Source organism: Scyliorhinus canicula, chromosome 8, assembly GCF_902713615.1.
Source record: "Scyliorhinus canicula chromosome 8, sScyCan1.1, whole genome shotgun sequence".
NCBI classification, from domain to species: Eukaryota; Metazoa; Chordata; class Chondrichthyes; order Carcharhiniformes; family Scyliorhinidae; genus Scyliorhinus; species Scyliorhinus canicula.
This window is the reverse complement of record NC_052153.1, coordinates 187,732,448-187,751,889: the sequence shown is the minus strand read 5'-3', so window position 1 is coordinate 187,751,889 and position 19,442 is coordinate 187,732,448. Positions and strand designations below refer to the sequence as shown.

General features: G+C 46.6%; 1 protein-coding gene across 1 annotated transcript in view; it reads left to right on the top strand.

The window, feature by feature from the left end:
• Window positions 1-19,442, top strand: part of rgs12b (regulator of G protein signaling 12b) — a 230,195-nt gene that overhangs the window by 64,758 nt on the left and 145,995 nt on the right. The window contains 1 exon segment of the mRNA XM_038805850.1: window positions 1,826-1,945. Coding sequence (XP_038661778.1) covers window positions 1,826-1,945 — 120 coding nt within the window.

The window sequence follows — 19,442 nt, the reverse complement described above, 5'->3', positions numbered from 1 at the left end:
GGTGCTTTTCGTTTTAGTGCCTAAGGCTGTCCATATAATTATTGCAATTTTGTCGTTCATCAGGCCCTGGTAAAAAAAATGACCGATTTTGCTGACTTTAAATACTCTTCCATGATACCTGTTCAAATTCAATGACATGTAGTGCTCAACTTCCTCAGCTTCTTATCACTTTCCATGAACTCAGTGGAATCAAATAGATATATTTAGAGAAATGCTTGACATTTATGCTAATATTTCTCATTTTCTATTTAACACTATGCTCGGTCTATTTTGTACTTTAGGAACAATGGAACAATGTCTTCATTTTCCCCTTATCCTTGTATCCCTCCATTAAATATAGAAACAGAGAAAATAGGAGCAGAAGGAGGCCATTCAGCCCTTTGAGCCTGCTCCAGCATTCATCATGATGATGGCTGATCATCAAGTTTAGGCTGATCCTGCCTTCTCTCCCCCCCCTCCCCCCCCCATCCTTTGATCCCTTTAACCCTAAGAGCTATATCTAATTCCTTCGTAAAATTACACAACATTTTGACCTCAACTACTTTCTGTGATTCTCCATTCTCTCACCACAATCCTAAAAGGTTTACTCCTTATCCTCAAACTATGACCCCTAATTCTGTGAGCCTCATAGGGTACGAGCTCTCCCACTGAGGGCTGGAGGTCCAGCGGTATTGTAAAAGCCGGCCCAGGTAGGGGCCAAGCTGCAGAGTAATTCCGACTGGGACTTACTTGTAAATAATAATAATAATAAACTTTTATTGTCACAAGTATGAAGTTACTGTGAAAAGACCCTAGTTGCCATATTCCGGCGCCTGTTCGGATAAGCTGGTACGGGAATTGAACACGTGCTACTGGCCTTGATCTGCATTGCAAACCAGCTGTCCATCCCACAAATACATTCTTCCAGTAAATAAACCTTGGGCTGGATTCTCCGGCGGCTATTTCCTCCGCTTCGCTGGCAGCGCCCTCATGCCTGCAGGTTTCCCGACGGAGTAGGGGTGTCCACAATGGGAATCCCCATTGGCCGACTGCCGGGACGGAGGATCCCACTGCTGGTGGGCGCTGCACCAGAAAACGGGTACGGCGGATGGAGAATCCCACCCATTGTTTTTGACTCTCCTTTCTGGGCTCCGCCATGACTACTAAACCTGGTTTTAATTTACTCAGGTGGTAAGTGGAAAATATAATGTTGGTTGAGGGATAAATGTTAGCCAGTCAATCTGAGAACTTCACTGCCAGAGAATCTTTTATGTCTTCCTTAAATGAGGTCCTCTATGCCCCATATCTACAAATAAGGTCCAAACCTCTGGAGTGGGCCTTGAACCCATGACTCTTTTACTCGAGATCAGAGCTGTGGCAAGGCTGATGCTTATAAATTACCTTGTCAGAAAAGGAAACCGTGGCTAGCTTTTTTCCTTCCCAAACCCGGAATTGGATCAGTCAACTTTCAGATTGAGTTTGTGAAATGTAGGACAATTCAGGATTGAATTTAGATATAAAAACAGAAAATTATCACTCCCTATCACCATGCACAACCAGCTCTTTGGCCATGTAGTTTCTACTTTCTTATATCCTATTACAGACTTACACTTTTGTTCTCATTCTACTCTTTCCCCCATTTCACTTGCTTAAAAGCCGATTACATTTCTAACTTTTCCCAGTTTTGAAAGGTTATTGCCATTAACTCTGTTTTGCTTTTACATTTGCATGTTCCTAATCTGTTTAATGTAGCACTACATGCAATACAATTTTCCTCTTTTTGGAAGTTTTCTTTTCAATGGCTCAAATTATTGTACAAAATTGATGTCAGATTTTCATTTTTCAGGGCACAAAGTTTTCTGGAATTTCGCTTGGATTTCCACAAGCTTCCCAACGTTCTTCTGTTAGGAGGTCATATGGAAGATCAAAACGTTTCAGCATAACCCGATCCTTGGATGACTTGGAGGTAAGTTTAAAAATTCCATAGTGCAGAGAACTCTTGTGGCTCAATGCAAGCATGAAATATTTTGACAATAGTGCAAATTTTAAATTCTGGATGTGAAGTGCTCTGGGGAGACGGAGCTTCCCATTTGGGGGTCTCCGACAATTTTGATTGCCGGCCCTCGTCAACATCCCATCAGGTAGCGGCCAGACTGAATGGTGACTGGCTTTCTGCTGGCAGACACAAATCAGGCAAGCTGGAGACAAATCAAGGATATAAACAGTTTAGTTGATTCCCACGGGATTTTGGGAGGGTGTGGAGATTAGCACAATTTCACACCCGAGAAGGGGTGGGGCGGCAAAGGCTTGACAAGAAAAGGTTTTTAAAAATGCCTTGGTCCACGAGTTCTCTGGCAGCTTTTGGTGGTCAAACCGACCACTGGTTCCCAATTAGGGCGGCACGGTACCAAGGTGGTTAGCGCTGTTGCTTCACAGCTCCAGGTTCCCAGGTTCGATTCCCGGCTTGGGTCACTGCCTGTGCGGAATCTGCACGTTCTATCCATGTCTGCGTGGGTTTCCTCCGGGTGCTCCGGTTTCCTCCCACTGTCCAAAGATGTGCAGGTTAGGTGGATTGGCCATGATAAATTGCCCTTAGTGTCCAAAAAGGTTAGGTTGGGTTGCAGGGATTGGGTGGAGGTGTGGGCTTAAGTAGGGTCGTAGGGCCGGTGCAAACTCGATGGGCCGAATGGCCTCTTTCTGCACCGTAAATTCTATGATTCTATAGCACATATAAAGTCACAGTTTGGTGGTCTTGGTACTGAAAATGTTCTATTCAATTTAACCCTTTCTTCCTGATTTGTGCTGGACACATTGGATTAAGTTCTTTCATGTCATGTACTCCATTCACCAAAGCTGTCTCATTTAGAGCACAATTCTTTTCATTGAGGATTTTAGCAATATGTCGCCAGTGTTCCAATTTAGACATTTAGAAATAAATCCAAAACAAAAAAACCTGGTTGAAGCAAACTGACCATATCCGCAAGAGAAATAGTCTGTCCCTAAAACGAACCTTTCAATGTGCTGAAGTATCTCGCTTTTGAAATAATAACTTCTGTGGCAAATCTTTTGCATACCTTGTCAAATGTTTCTTGCGAAACCTCTTGCTGCCAATTGCAATTTGTCTTTTTATTACTTGTTTATCTCCAGAAGAGAAGGTAAAATAAATACTCAGGCTGCATTTTGGGATTGGGTGGTGTTTTTCGGGTGGTCGGGTAAACCTGCTGAACGATCCGTCAAAAACCTTATTTTCCTGACATTTTCCGTTTAGTCCCAGACGTGCAATAAACACAGAAGATCAGAAGCGGCAGTTTTATTTATTTATATGAGTTTAGTTTCTCACAAATGTGCCTTGCGCTGCTTATCCAGCTGTGAATGTGGTCCAAAAATTGAAAATTCCTTCTTGTGAGCATACGAACATGCGGATTACATACAGGAGTAGACCATTCGGCCCCTCGAGCCTGCACCCCTATTCAATAAGATCTGAATGTGGCCTCCACTCCACGTTCTGCCTATCCTCGATAACCTTTGACTCCATTTTTAGTGAAGAATCTGTCTACCTCTGCCTTCATATTCATGATGTGGAGATGCCGACGTTGGACTGGGGTGGGCACAGTAAGAAGTCATACAACACCAGGTTAAAGTCCAACAGGTTTGTTTCGAATCACTAGCTTTCGGAGCACTTGCGCAAAGATGCAATATAAACATGCATTCAAAGTATTGTAATGCATCTTTGACTTTGTCTATATATATATATATTATATATATATTTCTGGAACCCACCTCTTCATTCACCTGAGGAAGGAGCAGTGCTCTGAAAGCTAGTGATTTGAAACAAACCTGTTGGACTTTAACCTGGTGCTGTAAGACTTCGTACTGTTCATATTCATTGACTCTGCTTCCGCTGCTCTGGGAAGAGAGTTCCAAAGGTTCCCAACCCTCTGAGGGACAAAGTTTCTTCTCATGCCCATCTTAAATTTGAGACTCCTTATTTTTAAACGATGTCCACTAGTTTTGGTCTCTTCCACATGGGTAAGCATCCTTTCAACATCCAACCTGTCGAACTCAAATAGAATTTTAAGTATGAGGCATGTTGTGACTTGATAGTACAGGAGTTGCAAAATTTTTAGTCAAATTCGGCCTCAGTTGTGACCTTGTAAGAGAGATCTTATAATTCAGGATTATGAACAGTCTTGCTCATTCGCAACAGGTTCTGAATTACGCAAACGTGTGTGGTCGGTTGTGTCTGGGCATGTGCCTCGATTCCAATGGGAGGCAGCATTGAAATTAGGCTCTGCCAAAGCCCATTGCTTTGCCAAGCCTGGTGTTTGAAGCAATTATGCCAAGTGCCATACTGTGCGTTATTGAACTATTGTCACAGACTGGAGACAGCAAAGTGGAAGTTGAAAATTCTGAATGCCTTCACTTCTGTTACAACTGGGATGGGAGGAGTGCACAGTTTCTCTTGCCCCATTACTCTACAGGCCACACTATTCGTTTAAAAGTTTAATTCACTCACCAAAATGGCCAATTACGTACAATCCTGCTGTTAGACCCAGAGTAAGAGAGACTTTAACTAGGCTTCTTTCAATAAACTCTAAATGATTGGTTTATTATAAAACAAAACTTATTTAAAAAAATAAGTTCTGAAAACCCGTGCGTCCGCGCGCGCGCGCACACACACACACACACGGCGCGACACACACACGGCGCGACACACACACACACACACACACGCACACGCACACGCACACACGGCGCGACGCACACACACACACACACACACACACGGCGCGACGCACACACGGCGCGACGCACACACGGCGCGACGCACACACACACACACACACACACACACACACACACACACGGCGCGACGCACACACGGCGCGACGCACACACACACACACACGGCGACCCACACACACACACATGGTGACCCACACACACACACCCGGCGACCCACACACACACACACACACACACACACACAAACGGCGTCACACACACACACACACACACACACACACACATGTATTCTGGCAGTACAATGACACAGTGGTGAGCACTGCTGTTTCACAGTGCCAGGGACCCGGGTTCAATTCTAGCTTGAGTGATTGTGTGGAGTTTCCACATTCTCACCGTGTTCCAGTTTCCTCCTACAGTCCAACAATGTGCAGGTTAGGTAGATTGGCCATGCTGAATTGCCCCATAATATCCAAAGTTGTGCAGGTTGGGTGGGGTTATGGGGATAGGGCAGGGGAGTGGGTCGAGGTAGGGTGCTCTTTCAGAGGATCGGTGCAAACTCGATGAGCCTCTATCCATTTTTTAAAATACTCTAACATACGCGCATGCACACATATACACACACAGATGCTAAAATGATTCTCAATCAAAAATATTTTATGATGAAAAAGTGGCTTTTTAAAATCCTAATGAAGACCTCTGGCATTCTGTAAATATAAAATTACCTTTTCAGGACCAGTGAGGATGTTTATGAATAATTATGAAGTTACTATGTTTAAAACCTCACTTTATAATAATAATCTTTATTGTCACAAGTAGGCTTACATTAACACTGCAATGAAGTTACTGTGAAAAGCCCCTAGTCGCCACATTCCGCTCCTGTTCAGGTACACGGAGGGAGAATTCAGAATGTCCAAGTTACCTAACAGTACGTCTTTCGGGACTTGTGGGAGGAAACCGGAGCACCCGGAGGAAACCCACACAGACACTGGGAGAATGACCCAAGCCGAGAATCGAACCTGGGACCCTGGCGCTACAAAGCCATAGTGCCAAACATTATGCTATTATGCTGCCCACTTACTCCTCATTTAACAATATGTAACTTTTTCATGGGGATCTACAGTGAGGCTAACAGCGTAAAAGGGTAAATGTTCATCAATTCACCGATTACTTAGGAATTGCAGTGTGGAGGGGACCTTGACACAGCACCACTAGAGGAGTGTTAAATCAGAGACTTGCAGAACTTGCATTATCTTGTATATGCACGTACTGGGAGGTTGTTCTCAGTCGACATGGAATAATGACATTGAATACTATTAGTTTCACTTATTACTACCACAAAATCCGGGCCATTAAGCTGCATTTTGCTGGGTTACTGAAATGTAAACATGAAATGCATTATTATAGAGCCTCTATTTAACCATCTAGTCCAATATTGTCTTATGATCTGCTTATTTTTTGGAAAGAGGATGATGATACTAGTTTTGACCTGCCTAAATATTAATTGGACTAATAAGGGGAGCTATATTTGAATGAATACCCAAACCAGTAAGACTTTAATATTATAACTTATTTCACGTTTATACCGGAAGGTTTTAGTTTACTGATCAGCACCAAAATTAATCTGTATGTTGCAAAAACAGAAAATTAGATTTTTCTTCCCCGCCTCTTGGTTGTCACGCTTATGTTGCAATCAAAGAATAAAAAATTCCTTTGTGACTGAATATATTTCTCTGTTAATGGTTTTCTTTACTGAGCGTGCTGGTGCAACATTGCTGCGCAGCCTGAGGGCATTTAACATGCTGAGGCAGTGGGCAGCTAGAGGAAAAGCATTTAGTCTGCAGAGAGAGAGAACACGGAAGGGAGGAACCAGGGAAATGATGGGCTCGTATCAAACAGAAATACTTCTTCATTTAACATCTTAGAAAGGTCATGCATTGGTATTAAGCAGCGTCTTTCTAAAGTCCATGTGTTGTAATCTGTGCCAAGAGCTTTTTGTGAAGACTTCACCGTACATGGAGCATATTTCCATTGACAATCGGGTAACAGAAACTATTGTGCTTTACTTGTTGTGGAGCTGGACATAAAGAATATGCTCAGATATAAAAATTTACATTTATAAAGAATTTTCTAATGCTGGTTGCAGTTATAAAGTAAGAAAAAATAATTAATTTTCTAATACTTTGTGTTTGTTATATACCATTGTAAGTAACTGAAAGCAGAGTATGAGTTTATTTTATGTTTGACCAGCCAATATTGGGTGGTAATTTATGGTTGGTGTTGATCAGTTTTGTATGTACTGATGGACTGTATATATTGAATTTCTAAACATATAAAACTTGAGAGGGTAAGCACAGAAAAATGATATTTGCCTTCAAACAACTTTTAAAAAAAGGTAATTTTCTGCTTTAATATAAATTGTTAACATACAATGTTTTGGCTTCGTAAAAGTGTTATTAATTTGCGTTAGTTAACAGTTTATAATAACTACTAATTAGAGTGGCATTTGTAGCATCTTAATCAGTTAGCAGAAGGTAGTAATGCCTTTCTGAAGGAAAAAAAGTTCACCACTTTTGTCGAATTAAGTTTCCAACTTGGAGATCAGCATTTGTGTGCAAGTCACATTTTTATTTTCTGTCTACAACTGAAATGAAGTAGGTATAGTTCTTGTTCTAACACTACTTTCCTACATTGCCGAAGGTGGCTGGCATGGTTAATTCCTTCTGCACTGTTAATTCTATGATTCTATAATATTTTATTGCCCTTGCTATCTAACTTCAACAAGTACAGCGTAAGGAGTATTTGGGCACATGTTCTTTTTCTTGCAAGATTTCTTTTCCCATGTTGTTTCACAGTGAATACTGCTAATGAATGTTACTTGTTGCAGCTTCCTGCTGTTATATAAGATGTGGCAACCCAGACATTAAAGTAATGTCTGGGTAAAGTCTGGTTCTGCGAGCAGCGGGATTATTTTCCATTGCCGTTTGTTCACTCTGATTATCCAGCTAAATATAGTTTATGCAATGTCTTGCGCTACAGATTGGCTTGACTGTAACTATTTTCCCTTTCTAATGAGGCATTTTCTCCACATTTTTTCTTGTTTGTACATGGCATTTGCAAAATACTGTTGGCCTGATTGGCAAAAGGAACTGCATGCAAGTTGGCTGACGTGACCCTTGATTTTCCGTCTCTCCCTATAAACAAAAGATCTGCCTACCATTTGTCGCATCTCCATGGTGGTGTAAATCTTTATTGTCACAAGTAGGCTTACATTAACACTGCAAAGATGTTACTGTGAAAAGCCCGTAGTCGCCACATTCTGGCACTTGTTCGGGTACACTGAGGGAGAATTCAGAATTCTCAACTGGTACGAGAATTGAACCCACGCTGCTGGCCTTGTTCTGCATCACAAACCAGCTGTCTAGCCCACCGAGCTAAACCAGCCCTTGTAGTGAGATCAAGTGGCAGATTGCATGTTGTTGGACATTGTTAATTGAAGAATCTCCATTTGATGTGTTGCTGAAATTATTTTAATCTTTTTGATAAAGTTGGGGTAATCTGAGATTACATGGATTTGATGTTACAACTGCAGTTCGGATATTAACCTATTAATATTCTAAAGCTGACACTCTTCAGAACACCTCAGGTCCATTTACAAGCAGGATCCTGACCTTCCTGTCGCTGCCATTTCAGCTCACTGTCCTGCTCTCACATTCACATGTCCATCCTTGGCCTGCTGCAATGTTCCGGTGAAGCCCATCGCAGACTGGGGGAACAGCACCTCATCTTCCGATTAGGGACGTTACAGTCTTCCGGACTCGACATTGAGTTCAACAACTTCGAACTATGAACTCTCTCCTCCACCTCCACTCCATTTTTACTTCTATCATTTTACTTTCATTGATTCATTTTTTCATCCCACTTTCCATCTGTTTAGCTGTTTAGCACACTGGGCTAAATCGCTGGCTTTGAAAGCAGACCAAGCAGGCCAGCAGCACGGTTCGATTCCCGTAACAGCCTCCATGACCAGGCGCCGGAATGTGGCGACTAGGGGCTTTTCATAGTAACTTCATTTGAAGCCTACTCTTGACAATAAGCGATTTTTTCCATTTCTTGTTTTCCTATGATCACCGTCACCGCATCCCAACAGGGCCATCCATTCCCTGTTCCTAGTTTTCCTTTGACACACTGTTCACCTTAGTTCTGCCATTAACACGTTCTGATCTCTTAATGTATCACTATCAGCACCCTTCTTAGCCATGATCATCTCCCATTTACATCCCCTTTGCCTTTTTGTCCACAACATCTCCGTATCTCTGTTAATACCCCCCTCCCCTCCCCACACACACACACACACACACACTGCAGTATGCTGAGATTTCATCAACCGCAATAGTTTACTGTTATATTTTAAAACTCTTTGTTTTGTATGCTGAAGTGCATCAAAAACAGCAAAGTGCTTCTTGCATTGTTGGTGACATCTCAGGTTATTGTCTTGAAACAATTTGAAAACTGTGGCAGAAAAATTAGTCTGGGACTGAAAGTCAGTTCGAATTGGTACCACCCTGCTCTGTCCCTGACCACCCAGGGGCCAGGGTGGCACTGTAAAGGGTCAAAACCTAAAGAGGGGGTATGCCCATGAAAGCAGGGATGAGGGGGGTATGAAGGGCGGGGGGGAGGGGGTGTGGCAGTGAAAGGCGGCTTTAAAAGCACGTCCGGAAGGTTGGAGGGGGGATTTGAGGAGTGGGGGTCGCTGATACGCAGCAGTGCTAACCACTGCTACCATGCCGCCCATATCAATCTTTTCTGCACATTTGAATGCTTTACATAGATTTACATAGAATTTACATTTCAAAAGGAGGCCATTCAGCCCATTGAGTCTGCAAAGGCCCTTGGAAGAGACACCCCACTTAAGCCCAGACCTCCACTCTATCGAGTAGGCTTCAATGAAGTTACTGTGAAAAGCCTCTAGTCGCCACATTCCGGCACCTGTCCGGGGAGACTGGTACAGGAATTAAACCGTGCTGCTGACCTGCCTTGGTCTGCTTTAAAAGCCAGCGATTTAGCCGTGTGCTAAACCAGCCCCACACAATGCTTCCTTTATCGGGCCCCAACCATCGAACCGTGCTGTTGGTCTGCTTTAAAAGCCAGCCATTTTGCCCAGTGAGCTAAACCCGCCCCACTTGGGGGGATGGGGCACTGGTCCTGGGCGACATTGCCTGTGGCAGGTGGTGTGGGGGACTCTAAAGTTCACTTGGGAACCCTTCAAAATGGTGCTCCAATCTGAGGAGTAGGCCTGGCCGAGTTCAACTGTCCAATGATAATAAAAATTGTAAGTGTGGGCTAGCCCAAGGAGCAAATCCTCAGGGTACGACAAAGTGACTAAGTGTGGTTAGATAGCGGGGGGGGCTAGCCCAAGGAGCAAATCCCCAGGGTACGACAAAGTGACTAAGTGTGGTTAGATAGCGGTGGGGCTAGCCCAGGGAGCAAATCCCCAGGGTACGACAAAGTGACTAAGTGTGGTTAGATAGCGGTGGGGCTAGCCCAGGGAGCAAATCCCCAGGGTACGACAAAGTGACTATGACTAAGGGGGGGGGGGGGGGGGGGGGGCTAGCCCAGGGAGCAAATCCCCAGGGTACAACAAAGTGACTAAGTGTGGTTAGATAGCAGTGGGGCTAGCCCAGGGAGCAAATCCCCAGGGTACAACAAAGTGACTAAGTGTGGTTAGATAGCAGTGGGGCTAGCCCAGGGAGCAAATCCCCAGGGTACAACAAAGTGACTATGTGGTTAGATAGCGGTGGGAAACTCGCCGACAGAGCCGGGGAGAAACTCCCAGACAAACCTGCCTAAAATGGCACCGGAAAGATTCTGTTAAATTGTGCCTGTTATTTCTCAGCTGGCATTTTGTACCACATCTGGGTCAGACACTTTAGAAAAGAGTTGTTAGGAATGGTGCAAAGGTGGCTTACTAGGATGGAACCTCAGTTATTTGGAGAACTGAAGAAGGTGGGGCATGTGTCCTTAGAGCAGGGAGAGTTAAGAGAAATTTAATAGTAGTGTCTAATATCATGAAAGTTTTCATGGAATAGGGACGGCATAGTGGCTGCACGGTAACACAGTAGTTAGCACTGCTGCTTCAAAGCTCCAGGGTCCCAGGTTCGATTCCCGGCTTGGGTCACTGTCTGTGCGGAGTCTGCACTTTCTCCCTGTGTCTGCGGTGGGTTTCCTCGGGTGCTCCGGTTTCCTCCCACAGTACAAAGATGTGCAGGTGAGGTGAATTGGATGTGCTAAATTGCTCTAATGTCCAAAATGGTTAGGTTGGGTTACGGGGATAGAGTGGAGGTCTGGGCTTAAGTGGGGTGTCTCTTCCAAGGGCCTTTGCAGACTCCAATGGGCTGAATGGCCTCCTTTTGAAATGTAAATTCTATGTAAATCTATGTAAGATTCAATGTGCAGAAAAGATTGATATGGGCGGCATGGTAGCAGTGGTTAGCATGCTGCGTATCAGCGGCAGGGCTTCCCCCTGCTCGATTCCCCGCTTGGGCACTGTCTGTGCGGAGTCTGCACTTTCTCCTCGTGGGTGGGTTTCCACAGGGTGCTCCGATTTCCTCCCACAGTCTTGGCAGCACGGTAGCCTTGTGGATAGCACAATCGCCTTCACAGCTCAAGGGTCCCAGGTTCGATTCTGCTTGGGTCACTGTCTGTGCGGAGTCTCACCTTTCAATCAATCCTCATTAAGCGAATCTAAACAATATTTTAACAATCTGTTTCACGTATGTGTCGAAGTGCAAGCACTATCTAGCACAGCGTAGTTGAATGCAATATGACCAGCCTATTAAACACAGGACTGAAACTCTTTGTGACTAGTACAGTTTGTTCTGATCATCATCATCATCAACTCACCTTTTGCCCCTGAATTCTCTGTTTCATGGGTCATTTCAAGAACCCTGCTTCGGGCAATTTATCTCAACGATACATTGTTAACCCTGAAGTATCTATTAGCTGTTCCTTGGCTATTTCTGGGATCATTCATTGATTATTCTGCTGTGTCTGCTAAAGTTGATTCCATCCCAATTCTTCATGTCCTATGACACTTTCATTGTACTGCAGCCTGTGCCTAGTGTCTAGACCATTTTTGAAATCCAGGTATCATTGTGTCCTCTATCTTGTGTCACTGCCGAATGTCCCATTTGTTCCACCAAATCTGCAGGAACTGACTGCTTTCCACAAGAAATTTTTCAAGACAGCAGACATCTGGGCCGCATTCTCCGATATCGCGGTCAAGTGTTGCCGCTGGCTGGTGTTAGCTCACTGAGCTAAATCGCTGGCTTGTAAAGCAGGCCCAGCAGCACGGGTTCGATTCCTGTACCAGCCTCACCGAACAGGCGCCCGGAATGTGGCGACTAGGGGCTTTTAACAGTAACTTCATTGAAAGCCTACTCGTGATGACAATAAGCGATTTTCCATTTCATTTTTCATTCATTTTCAAAACCAGCGCGAGCGACACCGGCGCGACCTGATCAAAGGTGTGCATATTCTGCGCCACTGAAGGGGCCATCCCGGGCGTCATGGGAAGCGTGACGGCGTGGCCGGAATGGCGTCACAGACGTGCGCGGCATAATGCCGCCTCGCCGCGTTGCTCTGAAATAGAACGTCACCCGCACACACACAGGCAACGTGGGAAGATGGCCGCTAGCCGTGCAGCGCCGAGGTTTTTCAGGAACCGTGATATGGAGGTGCTCCTGTCCGCCGTGGAGCAAAGGAGGGATGCCCTATACCCTGCTGGCACGGCGAGCCAACACCACCCGGCTTCTGTGGAGGGAGGTGGGAGAAGCCATCAGCTCCGTAGGCATAACACCCAGGACAGGCAGCCAGTGCCACAAGAAGCTCGATGACCTAGTCTGGGCAGCCAGGGTGAGTATCCCCCACTGTTCCCATTGGCACCAATGCCCAGACATGTGGAACCGCCCCCCTCCGCATGGGGTCGGTACAACCCCAGCTTGACCCACATGGCTGCACCCACCACCCATGCCCAGCTGCATTGGCATGATGACCTGTGAACCTATGCCAAATACACACAACCACTGGGCTGCAGTATGTCCACCAAGTATAACCCCCCCCCCTCCCCCCCAAGCGCGCCCATAACAACTGGGAGCGTGCCCAGGACTGGAGGGGGACCACCTGAATTGCGCCCCTAACTGTGCATGAATAGAGGGCACGGACCTCTCAGTCGGACCCTGGACCGGGAGGTTGCCGATGCTGAGATCGGGGGCGTACCACCAAGTGAGAGACCCCCCCCCAACCTTCCATTCGCGGCCCCCCCACCAACCTTCCTTCCATTCTCTCTTCCCCCCCCCCCCCCGTCTGCATGTCTAACCATGCATGCTGCATTGTGTCGATGCAGGACCACCCAGGTGATCGAACCCTGTCAAGGCGATGTAGTCCACCCCCAACCGGTGCCTAGATTGAATCGGGCCATCAGGCATAGCCTGTCCCCATCCAGTGCAAGGGCGACAACACCCTAGGGACTCATCCACCGACGGGGAGGGCAGCCACAGCAACAGCCCCCCCCCAGGGACCTACACCGCTGAGACGGACACATGACACACCAACCCAGGAAACCCACACGCAGGGGACGGGTGCCCAGGCCACCCACCCACAGGGGACGGATGGACAGGACACGCCATCCCTAGGACCCCGGACCTCGGGTCCGATGAATACCTCCACATAACCCCACTGCTATCTCCTACAGCCTCCACCATCGCAGATACATTCACCTCAGTTGGTCACCTTAGCAATGAGGCTTCTGGGACATTCACTGGTGCGCATCACACAGCCGCCCCGGTACAGCAGGTGGAGGTAGGAGCAGCCGAGGGCAGGTCGGCCCCAGCAACCAGCTGTCACCCAGACGGATCCCGGGTTCCTCGAGTTCCCATACCTACTCATAGATCCGATGCAGTCAGGGACAAGTGACGGGGGTGAAGGCCGCTTGCAAGCACTTGCAGACGCAGGTGAGGAGCAGGAGTGGTGTCGTCATGCTGTCACCAAGACCGAAACCGCACAGGTCCGCGATGGGAGTAATGGGGGCGACGGTGTTGGACATGGATCGCAGGTATGCAAGGCTTTCCTGCAGGCGACGTCCGTGGCCCAGGACATGGCTGCCCTCTCACAGGCAGCCATGAGCCAGAGCCAGCTGCAGATCCCAGCGGCGCTCACCACCTGTCCCAGTCACAGCGGGCCACGGCAGAGAGCATCGGCGTCATTGCCAGGTGCTGGCAGGCATCACCCAGACACAGAAAGGGATGGCCAACTCCTTGAGCTCCTGGCTGCAAACTTACAGACCATTGTCGATACCAGGGTGGGCATCCAGAAACTGGCAGGCACCAAGTGCCGGGGGTGCCTTGGGTGCTGGATCCGCTTGCACTCCCGTCCCATAGAGAACCCAGCGGCCACCGGGCACCCGAGAAGGCCCGAGGAAGGCGGAGGTTCTGGGGCCCGTTCAGAAGTCCGCCTGCAGGGCAGGGCAGTCCCAGGAAAACGGCAGTCAAAGGGGACCCTCGTCACAGGGCAGGAATCACAGGAGTCCGCCTCCAGTTCTGCTGTACCACCTAGATGTAGTCATAGGGCCCGTAGAGGCCAGAAAGGTTGACACTGAGTAAGTTGGCACAGGTGCAGGGCACAGACTAGTTATAGGGCCTAGGGCATGTGTATGTAATGTTCGTCATTAAACTCACTTTTACACCTACGGAAACAGCCTCTGTGCTCTGTCCGATGCGTGTGGGGGTGGGATGGGAAGGTGGGTGCCAGTGTGTGAGAGGGGTGATAGACGTCGAGCTCGGTGAGTGTGGCAGCCGCCCAGGCTGGAGGGCCGCCCGACAGGACGAGGCGGTGCCCCGGTGACGGAGGCACCCAATGAGGCAGCGTGTTTACCGGCGCCGCATGTTCGTCCCAGGACTTCCCAGGACAGATGCATGCAGGAGGAGACTCCAAATGAGCCGGGGAAACCATCGCCCACATCTGCCACCTGATGGCAACCTGGCACCGCAATTGGACTAGGGGTGCACAACCTCTCCGGTGGCCGTCGGGATCTACGTACGGGATCGTTGGCTGGTGTCCATCAGGTGGATTTGGAAGCTACAGGAGGAACCTCATTGCATCTCCATAATGGGTGCAAAAAGCCTGAACACCCACACCCAATAGTCCACGGTGTCAGTGCAAAACACGCCGGTTGCGAAAAACATGGTATGCGAGTAAGAACCCTAGCTAAATTGGAGTCAATGGGAAGTTGGGAAAACTCTCCACTGGTTGGAGTCATACCTGGCACAAAGGAAGATAGCTGTGGTGGGTGGAGGTCAATCATCTCGGCTCCATATAATCACTGCAGGAGTTCCTCAGGGTAGTGTCCTGGGCCCAACCATCTTCAGTTGCTTCATCAATGACCTTCTTCCAGCCTGAGATCAGAAGTGGGGATGTTTGCGGATGCACCATGTTCAGCACCATTCGCAACTCCTCAGATGCTGAAGGAGTCCATGTCCAAAATGCAGTAAGACCTGGATAGTATACAGGCTTGAGCTGACAAGTGGCAAGTTCCCATTCGTGTTACAGAAGTGTCAGGCAATGACCATTTCTACAAAAGAGGATCTAACCACCACCCCTTGACAATCGCAATGGCATTAACATCGCTGAATCCCCCACCATCAACATATCCTGGGGGTTACCATTGATAGGAAACGGAACTGGACTAGCCCTATAATACTGTGGTGACCAGGGCAGGTCAAAGGCTAGGAATTCTAAAGGCGAGTTAACTCACCTCCTGACCCCCCTAAAGCCTGTCCACCATCTACAAGGCATAAGTCAGGAAGGTAATGGATTAATTAATCTCACCTTGCCGGGATGACAACAACACTCAGAAACTCAACACCATCTAGGACAACGCAGCCCACTTGATTGTTCCCCCTTCCCACAAACATTCAGTAATCCTTCCACCACCAATGAAGTCACCATCGGGTACCATCTATAAAAATGCACGACAGTAACTCCAGAGGTTCCGAAACAACACCTTCAAATCCACGATCACCACCACACCTGGAAGGCCAAGAGCAGCAGATACCTGGGAATCCCACCGCCTGGTGCTCCCCACTGCCTGGAGGCTCCCCACCAAGTCACGTCACCACCCTGGCTTGGAAATATATTGCAGTTCCTTCACTGTTCGCTGGGCCAACCGGCCATGTCCCTCCCTAACAGCACAGTGGACATACCTACACCTCAAGACCTGCAGCGGTTAAAGAAGCAACTCGCCAACACTTCTGAAGGGCAACTAGGGACGGCAATAAACACTGACCTAACCAGCGCCACCCACGTCCCATAAACAAATTTTAAAAAATACTCTGAGAATTTATACTTACTTTCTGTCATGTCACTCAATTACCCCAAAAATTGCAGTTGTCTTTCTGTTTTGTTTTGGCTTTGAACCTTCATCTTGTGCACTCATTTCTGCTGATAATCTGGAAAGTCAGGTTAGAACATAGAACATTACAGCGCAGTACAGCCCTTCGGCCCTCGATGTGCGCCATCCTGTGAAACCCCTCTAAAGCCCATCTACACTATTCCCTTATCGTCCATATGCTATCCAATGACCATTTGAATGTTTGTTCGGGTTGCGAGTCCACTACTGTTGCAGGCAGGGCATTCCACGCCTTACTACTCTGAGTAAAGAACCTACCGCTGACATCTGTCCTATATCTATCTCCTCTCAATTTACTAGCTATGTCCCTCGTGCTGGGACATCACCATCCGAGGAAGAAGGCTCTCAACGTCACACCACATCTAATCCTCTGATCATCTTGTATGCCTCAATTAAGTCACCTCTTAACCTTCTCTCTAACAAAAACAGCCCTCAAGTCTTTCAGCTTTCCTCATAAGATCTTCCCTCCATATCCAGGCAACATCCTTGTAAATCTCCTCTGTACCCTTTCCAATGCTTCCACATCCTTCCTATAATGTGGCGACCAGAACTGCCCGCAAGACTCCAAATGCGGCCCGCACCAGAGTTTTGTACAGCTGCAACATGAACATCATGGCGCCGGAACTCAATTCCTCTACCAATAAAAGCTAACACAACCATACGCCTTCTAACAACCCTCTCAAGCTGGTGGCAACTTTCAGGAATCTATGGACATGACCACCAAGATTCTCTCTGCTCGTCCACACTACCAAGAATCTTACCATTAGCCCAGTACTCTGTTCTTCCTGTTATTCCTTCCAAAATGAATAACACTCACACTTTTCTTCATTAAACGCCATTTGCCACCTGGTCAGCCCAGCTCTGTAACTTATCTATGTCCCTCTGTAACTTGTAACACCCTTCTGCAATTGTCCCACAACTCTACCGACTTTAGTGTCACCTGCAAATTTACTCGCCCCATCCTTCTACGCCCTCCTCCAGGTCATTTATAAAAATGACAAACAGCAGCGGCCCAAAACCTATCCTTGTGTACACCACTAGTAACTGGACACCAGTCAGAACATTTCCTATCAACCACCACCCTTTGTCTTCTATAAGCTAGCCAATTTCTGATCCAAACTGCTAAATCAACCTGAATCCCATGCCTCTGTATTTTCTGCAATAGCCTACAATGGGGAACCTTATCAAACGCTTTACTGAAATCCATATACACCACATCAACTGCTTTACCCTTATCCACCTGTTTGGTCACCTTCTCGAAGAACTCAATGAGGTGTTTGTGAGGCACGACCTACCCTTTAGAAACCAATGTTGGACTATCTCTAATCAAATTATTCCTTTCCATATGATTATACATCCTATCTGCTTATAAACCGTTCCAAGACTTTTCCCACAACAGAAATAAGGCTCACTGATCTATAGTTACCGGGGTTATCTCTACTCCCCTTCTTGAACAAGGGGACAACATTTGCTATCCTCCAGTCCTCCTGTCACTACTCCTGTAGACAAAGATGACTTAAAGATCAAGCCAAGGCCTCAGCAATCTCCTCCCTAGCTCCCAGAGAATCCTAGGATAATCCAATCCGGCCCAGGGGACTTATTTATTTCCACACTTTCCAGAAACGCTAACACCTCCTCCCTAGATTGGTGAAGGTGGATACTGGAGCCAGTCGTTACTCAGTCTTGCGTTTATTTACAGAGTGAAACATTATAAGGCATATTACCTCCTAACTCAATCACCCCACAATTTCAGTAAGTGCCTCTTTTTGAATACGTGAAGTGTGATCCCATGTAATGCTGTATGCCTGTGGTGAAGTGAGTTGGGCATGATTCACTCTTATTAGTAAACAAATATTGACAGTAGACAACTAATTGTCCATTATTGAAAAAAAGTTAACACTAAAACGTCAAATCCACGTATGCAATCCTGTCAAGCGTAACTAATATAGCATTAGAAAGTTTCTAACAATGCAAGCAGCAGAAATTGCTGACTGGGCACATTACTGGATATATTTGTCTCGTGCTGCAACAGTGTCAGAACTCAAAGAAATATCCCACCTCCTATCGATTAATTTGCTGAGAGCCCAAACTCATGTTGCGACAGTTAGGCAGAAAATACAGCTTTATGATGAGGTGGAACGTAGCTATTTTTCCGGATTCTTGTCAATGGCTCAATTTTTATTTACACAAAATAAGGAGGCATAAAATGCTCATCACTTTCCGTTATGATGTTGATTTAAAAATTCTGGTCAATTGGACACTTTTATAGGCTTGCTTCAGCAATAGATGTTTTTAAAAGAAATGGCAGGCAGTGGCTAATGGGTGGTATCGCAGGGATCTGTGCTCCGACCCCAACTTTCACATTATACATTAATGATTTGGACAAAGGAACTAAATGTAACATCTCCAAATCGCAGACTATACAAAGTTGGCTGGGAGGGTGACTGTGAGGAGGATGCAGAGATGCTTCAGCGGAATTTGGACAGGCTGAGTGAGTGGGCATATGAATGGCAGATGCAGTATAATGTGGATAAATGTGCAGTTACCCACTTCGGTAGGAAAAATAGGAAGGCAGATTATTATTGAATGGGTATAAATTGAGAGAGTTGGATACTCAGCGAGACCTTGGTGTCCTCGTGCAATCAGCCACTGGAGGTAAGCGTGCAGGTACAGAAGGCAAATGGTTATGTCGGCCTTCATAGCGAGAGGAGTTGAGTATAGCAACAGGGATGTTTTTACTGCAAATAAGGGGCATCTTGACAAATACATTGAATAGGATGGGAATAGAGGGATACGGGACCCAGGAAGGTAGAAGATCGCACTTTAATCGGGGCAGCATGGTCGGCACGGGCTTGGAGGGCTGAAGGGCCTGTGCTGTACTTTTCTTTGTTCTTTGTTTGTATGGGTCGTTGGTGAGGCCACACCTGGAGTATTGTGTGACATTTTAGTGTCCTTATTTGAGGTACAATGTTTTTTCTTTGGAGGGAGTGCAGCATAGGTTTACCAGGCTGATTCCTGGGATGGCAGGACTGTTATATGAGGAGAAACTAAATCGGTTTGGATTATATTCATTGGTGTTTAGAAGAGTGAGAGGAGTTTTCATAGAAACATTTAAATTTCTAACCGGACGGTCAAGTCAATAAGAATGTTCCCAATGGTTGGGGGGGGGGTTCATTAATTTATATGTCCCATAAAACTGAGGTTTGTGCTGTTCAGAGAAGTGATTCTTGTGGTTATATGTCGGTGATCATGTGAA